This window comes from Physeter macrocephalus, chromosome 8 (genome assembly GCF_002837175.3).
Source record: "Physeter macrocephalus isolate SW-GA chromosome 8, ASM283717v5, whole genome shotgun sequence".
NCBI classification, from domain to species: Eukaryota; Metazoa; Chordata; class Mammalia; order Artiodactyla; family Physeteridae; genus Physeter; species Physeter macrocephalus.
In genome coordinates, this window is record NC_041221.1 from 76,346,279 (window position 1) to 76,366,630 (window position 20,352).

The 20,352-nt window shown below is 36.4% G+C and overlaps 1 protein-coding gene across 1 annotated transcript in view; it reads right to left on the bottom strand.

The window, feature by feature from the left end:
• Positions 1-20,352, bottom strand: part of ANKRD31 (ankyrin repeat domain 31) — a 145,477-nt gene that overhangs the window by 62,820 nt on the left and 62,305 nt on the right. Inside the window, exons 13-17 of the mRNA XM_055086362.1 lie at positions 18,553-18,605; positions 16,059-17,577; positions 15,368-15,535; positions 13,401-13,538; positions 3,444-3,586 (exon numbers count right to left, since the gene is read on the bottom strand). Coding sequence (XP_054942337.1) covers positions 3,444-3,586; positions 13,401-13,538; positions 15,368-15,535; positions 16,059-17,577; positions 18,553-18,605 — 2,021 coding nt within the window. The remainder of the gene's footprint in view (positions 1-3,443; positions 3,587-13,400; positions 13,539-15,367; positions 15,536-16,058; positions 17,578-18,552; positions 18,606-20,352) is intronic.

The window sequence follows — 20,352 nt, forward strand, 5'->3', positions numbered from 1 at the left end:
TTTTCTGTTATGATGGAAATGTTCTAATCAATACTGTCTAATATGGGAGCCACTGCCACATGTAGCTATTGAGTACTTCATATGTGACTAATGAAACTGAAGAACTGAAACTTTCAAAAAAAAAATTTATTTATTTACTTATTTTGGCTGCTCCTGGTCTTAGTTGTGGCACTAGGGTTCTTTGTTGCCGTGGGCTGGACCTTCATTGCAGCGGGTAGGATCTTTTAGTTTGTGGCATGAGGACTCTTTAGTCGCGGCATGCAAACTCTTAGTTGCGGCATGCATGCGGGATCTAGTTCCCTGACAAGGGATCAAACCCAGGCCCCCTGCATTGGGAGGGCAGAATCTTAACCCACTGGACCACCAGAGAAGTCCCTGAATTTTTTTTTTGAGATTTTTTTTTTGATGCGGACCATTTTAAAAGTCTTTATTGAATTTGTTACAATATTGCTTCTGTTTTATGTTTTGGTTTTTTGGCCACAAGGCATGTGGGATCTTACCTCCCCGACCAGGGATCAAACCCTGCAACCCCTACATTGGAAGGTAAAGTCTTAACCAATGGACCGCCAGGGAAGTCCAAGAATTGAATTTTTTAATTTAATTAATTTTAAGTAATTTAAATTTAAATAGCCACATGTGGTTAGTGGCTACAGTATAGGACACAGTACAGCTCTAGATCAAATTCCTTATTTGAGGGGTAAAGATATCTTTATCTTTTTCAAGCAGCAGAACTAGGCCTAGAACTCAAGTTCTCTAAAATCCAGTTTGGTGCTTTGTCAAGCTCCTTTTCTGCTATTTCCTGTGGTGAATTTTCAGTTCTTGGCATTTATCTTTACAGAAGACCCTCTACATCTGAGTTATCATTTTCTCTAACCCTTGAAGTTACCAAATTTCTATGAGGCAAGCTACAGTCTTCAAAATAGGAAAATTATCACTTATGAAGGCTACTTACAAAATTTGATCTAATCAAACATCCCTCCTTGCTCAATAACATGGCATTTTTTTCCCATCCATCAAGTCAACATCTTTCTCTTGAGTTTTGGTCAATTTACCACTGGTCCCTGATATTGTGAATAGCCAACAATAAAATGGAAATACACTACAAATTGATTACAAAGTCAAAATGTAAAGATGTAGGATTTCCTGAAGTCATATATTAAAATAATATTGTAGAAATGCTTGAAGCACCTTTGAAGCAACTGATAAATGAGAAACTTAGAGGTAAAACTGTTAACCTAAAAAAAAGAAAAATTTTGAATATGAATGGATTAATACAGGACCTAGGGAAAACTTGTGGTACCTCTCAAAATTTTTCAAAAAAAGACTTTAACTGAGGTCATGATGCAAAAAACCAACTGTGAGATAAAGGATGTCCTATGTGCTGTCAAACTATTTTGCCAGAAAAGCTAGGCCAAGAAAACATACATTATTCTGTTTTTGCTGTTCCAGAAATCAGTATGTATTTCAATTAGAAACTAAATATAATACTATTTAGAAAGGAGTTAACATAGCAGGCCTAAAACTGCTATCTAGAAAGGCTGCTTGCTAGGTTGGTCTGTAGCTGGCATCTGTGAACTTGGCTGGTAAACAGTGCCCTACACTGATTTAAAACTTTCCCTAATTGATAAGAGTGGCTCTCTGTGCTTAAACTGTCTACACAAGCAATGTGGTTTATGCTTCTGGGAGTCTGGAATCTTGCTATGTGCTAGGCAGACGGTGCCTACATGACCAGCCCTCAATATAAATCTTGAGCACTGAGTTTCTAATGAGCTTCCCTGGACAGAAACATTGCACTTTCGTTGCTACATTTTCACTGCTGAGGGAAAAGCAAACTGTATGTGACCTCTCATAAGGAAGAGTGCATAGTACAGACTGCACATGGATACCTCCAGACTCCACCTTTTTCTCTGATGATCCCCCTGTGTATCCTTACTATACTGCTGTAATAAATCTTAGCTATGAATACAACCATACGCTGAGCTCTGTAGCACCTTCTAACAAATTTCCAAGTATAGGGGTGGTATTGGGAAACCCCTTATTTTGTTTATATTGCATTTTTCAGGATAATGTCTAAAATCCTGATTTTCCTACTATGAAATTTTGGCCCTTATTTAAGTGGTTTCACTTTAAGTAACCTTTTCCCTGTACATATAACCAGTAAGTTAATCACTTCAATGACCCTTCCTGTTTGCTTTCTTCCATTGCATGACGACATAACTTTGAGACTTTGTCAATTCTTTTTTAGTTTAAATATCTTAAAGGTCAAAGAGCTTCTTTGATCAAAAGAAGCCTCCCTGGACATTAGCCCACCCATTTGGTATTATTCTTAATCATTAGTTTATCTCTCTTATCTCTGCAAATCATAAATTCAATACTCTTCTTTCACATGACTATATTTAGACTGAAAACAGTGGGGATATATTTTCATAAAATTAAATAATATTACCAGCTATTAAAAATACCTAGAGACAGATAAAGTAGTTTTAGTGAGAGATCCAAGGAATTTTTTATATGAATCTTGGTTTTTGTTTTTTTTTTGCGGTACGCGGGCCTCTCACTGCTGTGGCCTCTCCCGTGGTGGAGCACAGGCTCTGGACGCACAGGCCCAGTGGCCATGGCTCATGGGCCCAGCCGCTCCGCGGCATGTGGGATCCTCCTGGACCGGGGCACGAACCTGTGTCGCCTGCATCAGCAGGCGGACTCTCAACCACTGCGCCACCAAGGAAGCCCTGAACCTTGGTTTTTTATTGTTGTTGTTGCTGGTAGTTTCCTTAACTATTTTTCAAAGCCAATAATTATTCCTGAAGTCTATATTGCCTACTGACAAATCTTCTCCTAAGGTTTGTAAAACAAAAAAGATGAGTTTAAAAATCTGGAGAATTTTAAAGTCTAGATTTGAAATTGAGTGTTACTGAAATAATTACCCTGGTAATTTTCTCTTGTGATATTTTTACCATAGCTATCTGATTAAAAAAAAACAAAACAAAGGAGAAAAAAATATAAGAACCCCCAAGGAAACAAGCAACTTGAACTTTTACCCATTTCTTTGAAACTTCAAACCCACTGAGAAATTTCAAGTTTAAAAAACATCTGGCTGTCACATATATCATCACTATATAGACTCTTTTATACACAACAACAAAGCATTTTAATGCAAGTAAAATTGGAATGTATTATATTAATAGGCTGTGTTTACTTCTAGCCCTTTCATTTTATTCTCACTTACATGATTACATGATGAAGAGACAATGGAAAAATGATTCATTAGGAAATACACTGGTTTTCTAATCTATATGTAATATATTCATTTGTACTTTTAAGCAGTTTTTAAAAATCATTTGTTTTAAGGAATCACTTTAGTTTGCAATTTAAAACATCTTCACTGTCTTCACTCACTTTTTAAAGAAAAAGAAATAGGAACCTAATAGGAACCTAATCTATACCTTTAAATGGTTGTTTGCAACAGCATCATGTAAGGGCAGAATTCCATGTACATTTTCACAATTAACATTAGCACTAGCTTTTAACAACTCTACAATTATATCATTACATCCCGTACTAGCTGCCTCATGAAGTGGTGTACAACCTAAAAAAGGAAAAAAGAAAAAACAAAACAAGCTGCTTACAAATCAGTATTCAAGTAGTATATTCATTATTAAGTTTATTTTTGCACTAATGGAATTATTAACTTTATTGATCCAAATGTATGTACTAAGTACTGGACAAGAAATAATATTGAAAACAGGCTACCTTAAGATCCCTGAGCCCAGAGCTGTCCCTGGACATGGCCCTGTCCACCAGAGGGCCCAGGATCCAGACCCACCCACCAGTGCACAAACACTAGACCCAGGACGCACAAGGCCCTGAAACCAGGGACCCTGGCACCCAGTTCCACCCACCAGTGGGCAGGCACCAGCCGAGAAACCCTTGGGCCCCAGGTCTGTGTACCAGGAAGGCTGCTCTAGCCTCAGGAACAGCCTCACCCACAGTGGGTGGACACCAGGCCCAGGACAACTACAGCCCCACAGCCTACTGTGGCAGGAGTCAGCCTACGCACAGGCAGGCCAGCACCAATCCTAGGACCAGCTGGGTCCAAGCTCTGCCTAGCAGTAGGCCAACACAAACTTTAGGACACACTGAACCCCACAGGCACCTGTATCAGGAACTGGCCCCACTCACCAGCAGTCCAACACGAGCTCTGGGACGCCTGGGTCTTGAAGCCAGACCCCAGGACCTGGCTCTGCTTGCCAGTGGGCTGGTACTGGTCCCAAGAACTAGCTTCACCCACTAGCAGATGGGTACTAGCCCTGGGATCTCCTATATCCAGACTCTGCCCATCAGTGAGCCAGCACTAGCCCTGGGGTCCCCTGGGGTTTAGCAGCCAGCCACCTTGTGACCTAGCCCCACCAACCAGGGGCCAGCAGCCTCCACACAAAGCAGGGCCTGGCAATCAACTGTACTGGGGGCCAGCCAAGCCTACGAGACCACACACAGTAGTCAGCCTGCCACAACAGAAGGACCCATGCAGCCCACCTAGGGGGCACCCCTAGAACATACAGCTCTAGTGAACAGAGGGGAGTGAATTCCTGGAAGCTTAAGACATTTCCTATAAAAGGCTACTTCTCCAAGACTGCAATATGTAACAAGCCTACCAGATACATAGAAATAACTAGTTAAGCAAAATGAGGCAACAGAGGAACATGTTCAAAACAAAGGAACAAGTTAAAACCTCAGTAGAAGAACTAAGTGGAGATAGGAAATCTACCTGAGAAAGAGTTCAAGGTAATGACTGTAAGGATAACAAAAGAAATTTGGAGAAGACCGGATGAACAGAGAAGTTAGAAGTTTTTAACAAAGAGTTAGAAAACATAAAGAACAGCCAAACAGATGAAGAATACAATAACTGAAATGAAAAATACATTAAAAGGAATTAACAGTACACTAAATGATATATATAGGAACGAATCAGCAAGCTGGAATACAGAGTAGTGGAAATCAAGAAGTGAGGACAGTTTAAGAGCTCTCTGGGACAATATCAAGTGTACCAACATTTTCACTATAGGAGTCCCAGAAGAAGAAGAAGAGAGAGAAAGGGATGGAAAGCATATTTTAAAACATAATAATCTAAAAACTCCCCTAATCTGGGAAAAGAAAGAGACATCCAGGTCCAGGAAGCACAGACAGTCCCAAACAGGATCAACATAAAGAGGACCACATTAAGATACACTGTGATTTAAATGGAAAAATTAAAAGATAAAGAGAGAATATTAAGAGCAGGAAGGGAAAATCAACAAATAACATACAAGGGAACTCCTATAAGGCTTTCAGCTGACTTTGCAACAGAACTATACAGGTCAGAAGGTACTGGCAGCATATATTTAAAGTGATGAAAGAGAAAAATGTACAACAAAAAATACTCTACCCAGCTAGGCTCTTACTCAAATTTGATGATGATATCAAAAGTTGTACAGACAAGCAAGAGCTAAGAGTTCAGCACCACCAAACCAGCTTTATGTGAAATGTTAAGGGGACTCCTCTAAGCAAAAAGGAAAAGGCCACAACTGGAAACATGAATATCACAAAAGAAAAAGTTCATCAGTAAAGGCAAATATACAGTAAAGGTAGTAAGTCAACTGGGTACAAAACTATTAGGAAGGTTAAAAGACAAAAGTAGTAAAATCATCTATATCCACAATAAGCTGTTAAGGAATACACAAAACAAATACATTAAAAATACGATGTTGAAAACAATAATTGTGAGGTGAGGAGAGTAAAAATGCAGGGTTGTTAAAATGCATCTGAAATTAAAGATCAGCAAGTTAAAATAATCATATATATATATATACACATACACATGCATATATAAATAAAACTCATGGTAACCACAAATCAAAAATCTATAATAGAACCATAAGCAAAAAAGAGAATGGAAACCAAACATAACATTAAAGATAATCATAAAATCACAAGAGAACAAAAGAAGAAAGGAATAAAAAAGAATTACAAAAACAACTCCCAAACCATGAATACAATGGCAATAAGTACATACATATTCTGGATTAAAGTCAAGGTGGGATATCCTTAAATTGCCACAAAAGCACTGAAAAGCCTGCTTCCATTTCCAACATCCTATCTTTGTGAAGCACGGTTTTCTGCAGTGTCAGCAACCAAAACGAGATTACAGAGTAGACTGGACATGAGCAACACACCTCAGCTGTCACTGTCTCCCATCATCCCCATCTAGTTGCAGGAAAACTGCTCAGGGCTCCCACTGATTCTGTATTATGGTGAGTTGTATAATTATTTCATTATATATCACACTGTAATAATAATAGAAATAAAGAGCATAATAAATGTAATGCCCTTGAATCATTCTGAAACCATTCCCCCCACCCTGGTCTGTGGAAAAATTGTCTTCCATGAAACTGGTTTCTGGTGCCAAAAAGTTGGGGACCGCAGCCCTAGAGCATATAGCTCTGGTGACCAGAAGGGAGTGCACTGCTGGGACAAATAGGACATCTTCTACAAAAGACTACTTCTCCAAGGTCAGGAAACATAACCAATGTACCAAATACACAGAAATAAAACAAAAAATTAGGCAAAATGAATCTATAGAGGAATATGTTCCAAATGAAGGAACAAGACAAAACCTCAGAAGAAAAACTAAGTGAAGTGGACATAGGCAACCTACCCAATAAATAGTTCACAGAGGTGACCATAAAGATGCTCAAAGAACTCAGGAGAAGATTGGATGAACAGAGTGAAAAGTTAGAAGTTTTTAACAAAAAATTAGAAAATATAAAGAAGAATCAAACAGAGATGAAGAATAAAATAACTGAAATGAAAAATAAACCAGAAGGAATCAACAGTAGAGCTAATGATACAGTAGAACAGATCAGCGAGCTGGAAGACAGAATAATGGAAATCACTGAAGCTGAACAACAACAACAAAAAAATGAGGACAGTTTAAGAGAACTCTGGGACAACATCAAACATGTTATCATTCATCACATCATAGGAGGGTCCCAGAAGGAGAAGAGAGAGAAAAAGGGGCAGAGAACATATTTGAAGACATAATAGCTGAAAACTTCCTTAACCTGGGTAAGGAAACAGACAGGAAGCACAGAGAGTCCCAAACAGGATCAACCCAAAGAGGACCACACCAAGACACACTGTAATTAAGATGGCAAAAATTAAAGATAAGGAGAAAATATTAAAATCAGCAAGGGAAAAGCAACAAGTTTCATACAAGGGAACTCCCATAAGGCTATCAGCTGACTTTTCGGCAGAAACTCTGCAGACCAGAAGGGAGTGGCATGATATGTTTAAAGTGATGAGAAAGAATAATCTACAACCAAGAATACTCTTGCCAGCAAGTCTTTCATTCAGATTTTATGGAGAGATTAAAAGTTTTACAGGCAAGCAAAAGCTAAAAGAGTTCAGCACCAGCAAACTGGCTTTAAAAGAAATGTTAAAGGGACTTTTCCGAGTAAAAAGAAAAGAAACATGAAACATAAAAGGAAAAAATCTCACTAGTAAAGGCAAATATACAGATTAGCCATGTATAAAGCTAGTAGGAAGGTTAAAAGACAAAAGTTGTAAAATCATCTATATCTGCAATAAGTTGTTAAGGGATACACAAAACAGAAAGATGTGAATATGATGTCAAAATTTTAAACATGGAAAGGGGGGAGGAAATGCAGTGTTGTTAAAATGTGTTTAAACTTAAGAGGTCAGCAAGTTAAAATAATCATATATATATATATATATATACACATGCATATATAAATAAAACTCATGGTAACCACAAATCAAAAATCTATAATAGAACCATAAGCAAAAAAGAGAATGGAAACCAAACATAACATTAAAGATAATCATAAAATCACAAGAGAACAAAAGAAGAAAGGAATAAAAAAGAATTACAAAAACAACTCCCAAACCATGAATACAATGGCAATAAGTACATACATATCAACAATTACTTTAAATGTAAATGGACTAAATGCTCCAATGAAAAGACACAGAGTGGCTGAATGGATACAAGAACAGGACCCATATATATGCTGCCTACAAGAGACTCACTTGATATCTAAAGACACACACAGACTGAAAGTGAGGGGATGGAAAAAGGTATTCCATGAAAATGGAAACAAAAAGCAAACTGGGGTAATAATATCTGTATCAGACACTAAATAGACTTTAAAACAAAAACTGTTAACAAGAGACAAAGAAGGACATTACATAATGATCAAGGAATCAATCCAAGAAGAAGGTATAACGATTTTAAATATATTTGCACCCAATATAGGGCCACCTAAATACATAAAGCAAATATTAACAGACATAAAAGGAGAAATTGACAGTAACACAGTAGGGGACTTTAACACCCCACTTTCATCAATGGACAGATCATCCACGAAAAACTGGCCTTAAATGACACATTATACCAGATGAACTTAACTGATATATATAAAACATTCCATCCAAAAGCAGCAGAATACACATTCTTTTCAAGTGCATAACGAACAGTCTCCAGGATAGGTCACATGCTAGGCCACAAAATAAGAACTGGTAAATATAAGAAAACTGAAATCATGTTGAGCATCTTTTCTGACCACAACACTATGAGACTAGAAAATCAACTACAAGAACAAAACTGCAAAAAACACAAACACATGGAAGCTAAACAACATACTACTAAACAACCAACGGATCACTGAAGAAATCAAAGGAAAAAGCAACAAATACCTAGAGACAAATGAAAATGAGAACACAATGATCCAAAATCTATGTGATGCAGGAACAGCACTTCTAAGAGAGAAGTTTATAGCGATACAAGATTTCCTTAGGAGTGAAGTAAGTTAGAAACACGAAAACAAATACCATACGCTAACACATATATATGGAATCTAAAAAAAAAAGGTTCTGAAGAACCTACGGGTAGGACAGGAATAAAGAGGCAGACGTAGAGAACTACCAAATGTAAAATAGATAGCTAGTGGGAAGCAGCCGCATAGCACAGGAAGATCAGCTCCGTGCTTTGTGTCCACCTAGAGGGGTGAGATAGGGAGGGTGGGAGGGAGATGCGAGAGGGAGGAGATATGGGGATATATGTTTATGTATAGCTGATGCACTTTGTTATACAGCAGAAACTAACACACCATTGTAAAGCAATTAAACTCCAATAAAGATGTTAAAAAAAAAGATTACCTCAGGAAACAAGAAAAATCTCAAATAAACAATCTAAACTTACACCCAAAGGAACTAGAGAAAAAGAACAAAAAACCTGAAAGTTAGTAGAAGGAAAGAAAGCATAAAGATCACAGCAGAAATAAATTAAATAGAGGCTAAAAAAAACAGAAAAGATCAATGAAACTAAGAGCTGGTTCTCTGAAAAGGTAAACAAAATTGACAACACTTTGGCCATACTCACCAACAAAAAAAGAGAGAGGGCCCAAATCAATAAAATCAGAAATGAAAAAGAAGTTACAATGGACACCACAGAAATACAAAGGATCATAAAAGATTACTACAAACAACTATATGCCAATAAAAAGGACAACCTATAAGAAATGGACAAATTCCTAGAAATGTACAGTCTCCTAAGACTGAATCAGGAAGAAATAGAAAATAGGAACAGATAAATTACCAGTAATGAAATTGAATCAGTAATGAAAAACCCCAAATGAACCAAAGTCCAGATGGCTTCACAGGCGAATTCTACCAAATATTTAGGGAAGAATTAACAACTATCCTGCTCAATCTATTCCAAAAATTGCAGAGGAAGAAACACTTCCAAACTCATTCTACAAGGCCAGCATCTCCTTGACACCAAAGAAAGATATCACACAAAAGAAGAAAATTACAGGCCAATATAACTGATGAACATAGATGCAAAAATCTTCAACAAAATATTAGCAAACAGAATCCAACAATACATTAAAAACATCATACACCATGATTAAGTGGGATTTATCCCAGGGATGCAAGGATGACTCAATATCCACAAATCATTCAATGTGATACATAACATTAACAAAGTGAAGAATAAAAATCATATGATCATCTCCACAGACGCAGAAAAAGCTTTGGATAAAATTCAATATCCATCTTGAAAAAAACTCTCCACAAACCAGGTATAAAGCGAACATACTTCCACGTTATAAAGACCATATATGATAAGCCCACAGCTAAAATCATGTTCAATGTGAAAAGCTGGAAGCATTTCCTCTAATATCAGGAACAAGACAAGGATGCCCACTCTTGTCACTTTTATTCAACACAGTATTAGAAGGCCTAGCCACACCAATGAGACAAGAAAAAGAAATAAAAGGAATCCAAATTGGAAAGGAAGAAGTAAAACTGTCACTCTTTGCAGATGACATGGTACTATACATAGAAAAATCCTAAAGACACCACCAAAAAACTACTAGAGCATATCAATAAATTCAGTTAAGTTGCAGGATATAAAATTAACATACAGAAATCTGTTGTATTTCTATACACTAACAACAAATTATCAGAAAGCGAAATTAAGGAACCTTCTCATTTTCAACTGCGTCAAAGACTAAAATACCTGGGGATAAACCTACCTAAGGAGGTAAAAGAGCTGTACTCAGAAAATTATAAGACAGTGATAAAAAAAAAAACTCAAGATGACACACACAGATGGACAGACAAGATATACCGTGTTCATGGATTAGAAGAATACTGTTAAAATGACCATACTACCCAAGGCAATCTACAGATTCAATGCAGTTCCTATCATAATACCAATGGCATTTTTCACAGAACTAGAACAAATAATTTAAAAACTTGTACTGTAGCACAAAAGACCTCAAATAGCCAAAACAATCTCAAGAAAGAAGACCAGAGCTGGAGGAATCACACTCCCTGACTTCAGACTATACTACAAAGCTACAGTAATCAAAACAGTCTCATACTGGCACACAGATCAATGGAACAGGATAGAGAGCCCAGAAATAAATCCACACATTTATGTCAATTAATCTATGACAAAGGAGGCAAGAATAAACAATGGAGAAAAGACAGTTTCTTCAATAAGTGGTGCTGGGAAAACTGAAGAGCTACATGTAAAAGAATGAAATTAGAACATTTCTCACATCTATACAAACATAAACTCAAAATGGACTAAAGAACTAAATTTAAGACTGGAAACCATAAAACTCCTAGAAGAAAACATAGACAGAATACTCTGACATAAATCATAGCAACATTGTATTGGATCTGTCTCCTATGGCAAAGGAAACAAAATAAAAAATAAACAAATGGGACCCAGTTAAACTTAAACGCTTTTGCACAGCAAAGGAAACCACTGACAAAACGAAAAGAAAATCTACTGAATGGGAGGAAATATTTGCAAATGACATGATCAATAAGGGGTTAATATCCAAAATACATAAACAGCTCATAGAATTCAAAACCAATAAAAGAAACATGCCAGTCAAAAAATGGGCAGACGGGGCTTCCCTGGTGGTGCAGTGGTTGAGAGTCCGCCTGCCGATGCAGGGGACACGGGTTTGTGCCCGGGTCCGGGAAGATCTCACATGCCGTGGAGTGGCTGGGCCCGTGAGCCATGGCCGCTGAGCCTGCGCGTCTGGAGCCTGTGCTCCGCAACGGGAGAGGCCACAACAGTGAAAGGCCCGCGTACCGCCAAAAAAAAAAAAAATGGTCAGAAGACCTGAATAGACATTTTTTCAAAGACATACAGATGGCCAACAGGCACATGAAAAGATGCTCAACATTGCTAATCATCAAAAAAGTGTAAATCAAAGCCACAATGAGATATTACCCTACTTCTGTCAGAATGATTATCATAAAAAAAAAACACCATTAACAAATATTGGTGAGGATATGTAAAAAAGGGAGCCCTTGTACACTGTTGGGCATGTAAATTGGTGCAGCAACTGTAGAAAACAGTATGGAGGTTTTTCAAAAAACTAAAAACAGAACTATCATATGATCCAGCAATTCCACTGCTGGGTATATATCTGAAGAAAACAAAGACACTAATTCAAAAAGATACATGCACCCCAGTGTTCACAGCAACATTATTTACAATAGCCAAGACATATAAGCAACCTAAGTGTCCATCAACAGATGAATGGATAAAGATGTGGTGTGTGTGTGTGTGTGTGTGTGTGTGTGTGTGTGTGTATATATATATGCCATGAATACTACTTGGTCATAAAAAGAATGAAATTTTGCCTTGTGCAAAAACATGGATGGACCTGAAGGGTATTATGCTTAGTAAAATAAGTCAGACAGAGAAAGATACTCTATGTTATCACTTACCTGTGGAATCTAAAAAATAAAAGAAACAAGCAAATTCAGCAAAACAGAAACAGATTCATGGATATAGACAATAAACTAGTAGTTATCAGTAGGGAGAGGGAAGGAGGGAGGGGTAAGATAGGGGTAGGGGATTAAAAGGTACAAACTACTATGTATAAAATAAATAAGCTACAAGGATATATTGTACAGCACAGGGAATATAGCCAATATTTTATAATAACTAAATGGAATATAATCTATCAACTTTGGGTTTTTTTGTTTTTTAGTTTTATTTTTAACTAAAAAATTTTTTGAGGTATAGTTGTACAATATTACAACTTTGAATCACTATGTTGTACACCTGAAACTAATATATCAACTATACCTCAATAAAAAAGTATGCTTCATTTTTTTAAACAAACTAATCACATCAAAAATATTTGTTGATACAAGTGCCAAAAGACTCACAGAGCATAAGATATAATGGGACCAGAGTAAATACGAATCATGTCAAATGGTTTCAAGTCAGATATTAAAATAGAGTAAGATCATCTGACCTTCCTATTTATATCTTGTATTGTCACATTTCTCTTTGAAATGACATTTGATCAGAGTTTTTTCCCTCTGGAGTTCCTTATACAAGTTTCTTTTGTGCTTGAGAAAAATGTTAGAAGATCAATTTTAAAATGGAGGTTTAAGATAAAAACAAGACATGGGAGAAAAAAGGAACAGTATTAACAGACAAGGAAAGAAAAGAAGGGACAGGGAAATGGGAAAATTTGGCATTCTCTACAAAGTTAGATAATGATATTAAGGCCTCCAAGGAAAAGGTCTACATAAAGCTTCTTTCCCTTCCCATTCTGTATACTCCCTCTGAATGCTCCCAAACGTATGTTAAAAACTGTTTCAAAGGAGAAGGTTATTTTAGCAATTGGTGTGAACCAAGATAAATCTTACTATTCAACTAAATAATAATATATTATAAAAAAGATTTTCAAAGTGAGCAGTTACATATCAGCCAGGATCAAAATGGGGGAGAGTAGATGAAATGTGTATATCAGTGAGTTCAAATTATAAAGACAACTACAATTTAAAATCGAAACCTGTGTTATCTTTTAGATTCACATCTGCTCCAGATTCTATTAGAGCTTTCACCAGAGACAAGTTTCCTCTTCTGGCAGCCAAATGAAGCCGGCTTTCTCCTCTGGCATTCCTCTTATTGATCCCAGCTGTTTTCATTTCTGTAAATTTGCCAAGCAAAACTGAGTATTCCTTTCTGCCAAGTGCTGATTATTATGAAGGATCTTAGAAAATACACAGCAACTTCCTCAAAACATCCTAAGTAGGATGCACTACACAGAAACATACCTCAATTAATATCATTGCTGTTACTATTTAAAAATATAACTTGTAAAGAACTGGTAGAGCATCTGATCACATTACGTCAAATTCATTCTAGCAGTTGTTCACTCTATCGTATGCTTGATTAAAACAACACTTGCTTCATTTCTACACTCACTTCACTCTCAGTAGTCCTCTACCAATGGATAAAAATTTTCTTAAACCAAATTGTGATTTTATAAAAATCCTCTTTCTATAACTATTCTTATATCTCAGTGGGTGTGTTTCTGATCACAAAAGATGCCAAGAACCAAACTATGGCCTATTGGGTATTTCATTTTCTTTCGTAGAAAATGTAGTACAATATCATTATCTGAAGATTTTAAAATCTTTTCCTTGCATCACAAGTTCGACTTGAGTTGGAACTAAAAACAGTGAATAGTTTTTTTCCCAAACTATGCTAAAATGATGTACTAAAAGATTTTTTGTAACATCATATAAAGAAAATAGAAGACACTATCTCTTCTCCAAGTGGCCTACAGTAGAGTGGAATGACAGACATGTAAAAAAATTACATTAAAATATGATTCATTGCTGCTAGAGAAATGTATTAGTTTCCTGTGGTAGCTGTTAACAAATGACCACAAACTCGGTGGTTGTGTTGTGCTTAACACAACACAAATATATTATCTCACAGTTCTGGAGACCAGAAGTCCAAAACCAAGGTGTCAGCAGGGCTGCACTCTCTGGAAGCTCTAAGGAAGAATCCTTCCTTGCTTCCTCTAACTTCTGATGGATACCAGCATTTCTTAGCTTCCTTGGCTTTTGGCCACATTGTTCCCTTGCCTGGTTCTTCACATTATCTTCTCCTTTCCTGTGTGTCTCAAAGCTCTCTCCATTTTTCTTTTATAAGGATACTTGTTGTAAGATTTGGGTTCCATTTGGAAAATCCAGGACAACCTCCTCACCTCAAGATCCTTAACTACATCTGCAAAGATTCTTTTTCTAAACAAGGTAATGTTCACTCTTTAAATGAGATAGTATCACAGATTCCAGGGATTAGGACATGGACATATGTTTTGGGGGGGCCACTATTCAACCCACTACAGGAGGTATGTATAAGAAGGGCTTTAGTTTACATGACAGGCGGACAATGGGGGAAGGTTCAAAGAGTATGACTAATATTCCTACCTCTTACTTTATCAACTTTTTCTTACTAAATCAACTTTTCGGTGCTTCACATTTAACCTGAAGTAGTCCAGCCTATTGTTCACACAGAACTAGCTCCAAGAACTATCAAAGAATAGTCAGCTATCCTTGCTGCCAAACACATGCAGTTCATGCATCTGACACAAAGAAACTAGTGGCTATGCTTCTTTAATTTCCCATGTGTTAAAAGGGCTCAGTGGAAGTACCTAAGGGATCTGACACAATTCAGATGTGCTGCCCCCACTCAACATTCTTGCTGTCTCTACTGTTTATCTTATCTCCTCTAACATAACAAATTAGAAGTCATAGGCAAAAATATGACAATATATTGGAAGACTAAGAGATTCTCAAGTGGTGGATTACAGTAAAACCATCTGACAAATATAGCTGAAATAACCTTATAAATTAGTGAATGACTAAAAAAAACAGTAAATATGAAAGTGTATAATTCTTTGAAGGAGACTGGATTGCTAGGCTTGATCATGCAAACCTTTCCCTATATAAAAATAGGAATACAAACCTTGGCTGCAGGTAGCTTTCAAGAAATTTTGCCTTTTTCTGAAATTCTGAACTTTTTTGTGTTCCTGTATGTTAGTAGGCATGTGAATTTCTGAATCTGTTTTTTCTTTCTTCTCACAATTTCTTATAGTCTTTTCATCTCCATTGACATTATTAGTTAATTCCTCACCTGAAAAACAAACATTTTGCAATATCAGTGTTGTAGTTCTCCTTACCGGTTACAAGACTAAAAAAGAGTCTAGTCATGTTAATTGTTCCAAGTTTCTGTTCCTAGCTGGACTGCTTATTTTAAAGGAGTGGAAGCCTTTAAAAATGTTTTCATACAACAAACATAAATTAGTTTTCTGGATGCAATTTCAACTGTGAATCACTGAAATCAATGGAGCTAACAATTTCCTGCTATGAAAATGTTGTTCGGTTTCTTGATACTAAGTAGGTGCTATATTTAAAAAACTCATAGAAACATAAAAACTCATAGAAATACTGTTTATTATTTCCTGTCAATATCAATTTAGCACCTTCTTTCAAAGTAAATACCATTACTTAACTAATTAACAGTATCTCCAAATTATGGTGCACATGTCCTCATTCTTATCAGTTTGGGCATAGGTTGAGTGAAATTCAGTTAGAAATTTCTGTGAAATAAGTAAATCTATAGGAAATGTGTACAAATTGAGCAATACTACTAATACCTGGTTTGTGAGAAATTTCCTTCTCTTCTCCTTGACTAAGTTGTGAGACAGTCAATTCTTTATTGATATTGTCAGGGGACTGAAAGCCTATACTATGTATAGTTTTGATCTCTTGTCTTCTTTTTTCAACTTTAGTTGTTTCTGTTACTTGAGAATGAACAACTCTGGATAAAGGCCTATTTGAAGAACTTGGTTTTTGGCCTTTGTCAGCGTAATTCCTTTTAGTGTCTCCTTCCTTATTCACCTTTTCCACAATATGTGTATCCGTTTGATTCATTAAAGGAGATGGTATTCTGGGGCTACAATTCTGAGGCCTCTCGAATAGTTCCACATGACTAGTCAACTTTGAAACTTCATGTGTTGAGAGTGTTCTTGTATAAGCCAGGGAAGTATGTTCAGGACTGCCATGTGAGTGATCAAAAGAAGTTCCACATGTACATTGTTCATAATTTGAAACATGTTCAGAAACTATTATATTATCTGAATTAGAAAAATTAACAGCTTCCTGTTGTGGAAATATGGTTAGGCTGCCTGCTTTTATTAACTCATTTTCCTGTGAAAAATGGTCTTGAGAAGGTAAAAATTGTTGAAAATCCATTTCTTCTCTATTTGTTTTATTCTCTTTATAATTATCGTGGTTTTTGCAACCTGAAGAACTTATCACCTTTTTAAATGTTACAGTCTCCTCAGGAGCACAGGGATCACCATCATCATCATGATTAAAATCTTCCTTTATAAAGGATGGGGAAAAGTTTTCCCACATATTAGGGCTCTCATCTTTTTGACCTGAGTTACTGTTTTCATGAGATTTATAAGGGCTAATGTGCTGCTGTTCTTGGTGAGTATGAGGCTTCTGATCTGTAGTAACAAGTGGTAACTCGGTTTTTTTATGTAAAGAAAGTCCTGAGAAAGAAACGGCTTCAGCTTGGTCAGTGGATTCTAATTCCAAAAATTTTATTTCTTGACTATCTGATAAATCCAGGCTTTGGGTATGTGTCTCTTTGGGAAATGAACAAGTCTCAACATCGTTACTTAAACCATTTTTCAGTCCTGACAGAGATGGGCTAAAAGGTTTACATGACTTTTCTGGAAGGTCATCAAGGGTTTGGAGAGTATGTTGTTGACAAGTAACCAATCTGTTTATTTTTCTGGAAGAAGACACAGCTATTGTCTCTCTTGGATTGCTTTCTTGGATTGCATCATCCACTTGAGTCCTTTTACGTCGTGTATTTCTTCTTCCTTTATCTTTAGACACATTTGTGCTGGGATCCTCAACACCATGGAGATTGTCCTTTCTGAGTCCTGTTGAGTATATTTGGTTAAGAGTTGATCGTTTATGCTTGGATTTACCAAATTTCGTGTTTTGGGAATCTTTTTGGTAATGTTCATATACATCTTCTTTATTTATAAATAAACCCTCTTTGCTTCCTTTATCGACTTTTACATGTTCTGGCTTCTGTCTCTTGGAATTTTCATCACAAACAAACCCACTGTGATTTTTAGAACTGAATTTTGGTTTCTATAGAAACAAAATACATAGTTAGCTTTAATTTTCAACTATAGTTCTACACTTAATTCATTCTGGATTGGAGATAAAGCAAACTAATATTCCATTCAATGTTATAATTTGATCTAACCACAGGGCCTGCTGGGATATATACAACCTGATTTGTATTTCAGAAAAGTAGACTAACAGAAGAAAGGCAAAAGTAATAGACTCAGTATGTGTACTAATCTTTATTTTCTCCTGTACATTTTAATTTCTTTTTGCCAGTATTTTAGCACTATCAATCTTACTAAACATAATGAAAAATTTTAATCTACCTAATTTTTATAGGCTTTTAAAACAATCAGATAATTCCTTTACAAGGAATCTTTACAAGAATACTGTAGAAACTCTCTCCTCTCCCATTTGTTATATAGATAGACCTAGAATTAAGAGAGTTTCTTCCTCTGGTATCTGTGAGAGATCACAGGTAGGGCAGTGGAAGAAGGGATTTAAAAACAAAAAGATAGATATACAACCAAGTTGGCCTGTATGGAAAGATTACTGTGGGCTGCCAAGATTAAAACAGGGACAGTGCTTCCTCTCACATATCACAACACAAGCACCAGATGAAAAGTAACTGCCCACCATGTGAAGTTTGAACGGATGGATCGACACCTTTGACTCTTATACTGTGCTCAGGCCAGAGGAAATTCGACATTGTTGATAACCCTCATGGCTCCGTAAAGAGGAGAAAGGAAATGAAAATGGCTACCAATACATTAGTGTGCCCACATATACTTTATTTACTCAATTGCTTCCCAAACTAACAGGCCAGAACCTTCTGATTCTTATGTAATTATTCCAAAGTGTCTTAAAAGCAAAGGTGAAGTCACTGTTCCTGGTGACTTCTGAATGCTTCAGTAGTCTTTCTTTCCCCTCTGATGATCTATAAAATAACCAGCAGGTGTGCTCTATAAAAATGTTCATTGCTGAACAGAGATATACCTTGTGGTGGTGTGCATCCTCTAAGTCTGAAGGGTCAGTGCTATTTGTCTGCGCTGTAAGCAAAAAGAGAAAAATCAAAGAAAAGAGCCTCCAGTAGTCAGACTCTAGACTTCTAAAACCACAACTCCTTTGCCATGAGAAAACCAAGTGCAAAACTGAAATTATGCAACACTTTCTATTAAAATTGGCACATATAACATTCCATAATTTATAATTTCCATATTTATTAGAAACCAAACACTATCTTGAGAGAGCTGAAAACATTTCTCTAGGAAAAGCAAAACAGACCCAACAAAATTATGGGCTAAAGATGGGCACTGAACTCAGTATTTTTATATTCCCCACAGTTATACTCAGATATGCAACTGTGTACAAGCTTTTATAAGGCAAAAAATTCCTTCATAATTAATTGTATTATCATCATTTCTTAATATGTCTGCTTAATAAAGTTGCAGGATACATGAGTAATATACAGAAATCTGTTGCTTTTCTATATACTAATAGTGAACTATCAGAAAGAGAAAGCAAGAAAAAAATCCCATTTACCTTTACAATCTCATCAAAAAGAATAAAATACCTAGGAATAAACTTAACCAAAGAGGTGAAAGACCTATACTCTGAAAACTATAAAACACTGATGAAGGAAACTGAAGATGATACAAAGCAATGGGAAGATATACTGTGTTCTTGGACTGGAAGAATACTGTTAAAATTTCCATACTACCCAAAGCAATCTACAGATTTAATGCAATCCCTATCAAAATAGTCACAACATTTTTCACAGAACTAGAACAAATAATCCCAAAATTTATATGGAACCACAAAAGACCCTGAACTGCCAAAGCAATTTAGAGAAAGTTGAACAGAGCTGGAGGTATCATGCTCCCTACTTCAGACTATACAATACTACAGTAGTCAAAATAGCACAGTAATGGCACAAAAACAGACACATAGATCAATGGAACAGAATAGAGAGTCCAGAAATAAACCAACACACCTATCTTCAATTAGTCTATGACAAAGGAGGCAAAAACATACAATGGAGAAAAGAAAGTCTCTTCAACAAACGGTGCCTTCAATAAGTGGTAAAACTGGACAGCTACATGTAAAAGAATGAAATTAGACCATTTTCTCACACCACATACAAAAATAAACTCAAATGGATTAGACATAAATTTAAGACCAGAAACCATAAAACTCCTAAAAGAGAACATAGGCAGAACACTCTGACATAAATCATACTAATATTGTTTGGGATGTGTTTCCTAAGGCAGGGAAAGAAAAAATAAACAAATGGGACCTCATAAAACTGAAAAGCTTTTACAAATAGGAAACCATTGACAAAACAAAAAGATGATGTACTGAATGGGAGAAAATATTTGTAAAAGATATGACCAATAAGGGTTAATATCCAAAATTTATAAACAGCTCATACAACCCAATATAAAAAAAAAAATCCAATCAAAAAAATGGACAGAAGACCTGAAAGATATTTTTCCAAACAAGATAACACAGATGGCTAACAGGCACATGAAAAGATGCTCAACATTGATAATCATCAGAGAAATGCAAATTAAAACAACAATGAGATATTACCTCACACCTGTCAAAATGGCTATCATCAAAAAGTCTACAGATGGGCTTCCCTGGTGGCGCAGTGGTTGAGAGTCTGCCTGCCGATGCAGGGGACATGGGTTCGTGCCCCGGTCCAGGAAGATCCCACATGCCGTGGAGCGGCTAGGCCTGTGAGCCATGGCCACTGAGCCTGCGTGTCTGGAGCCTGTGCTCCGCAACGGGAAA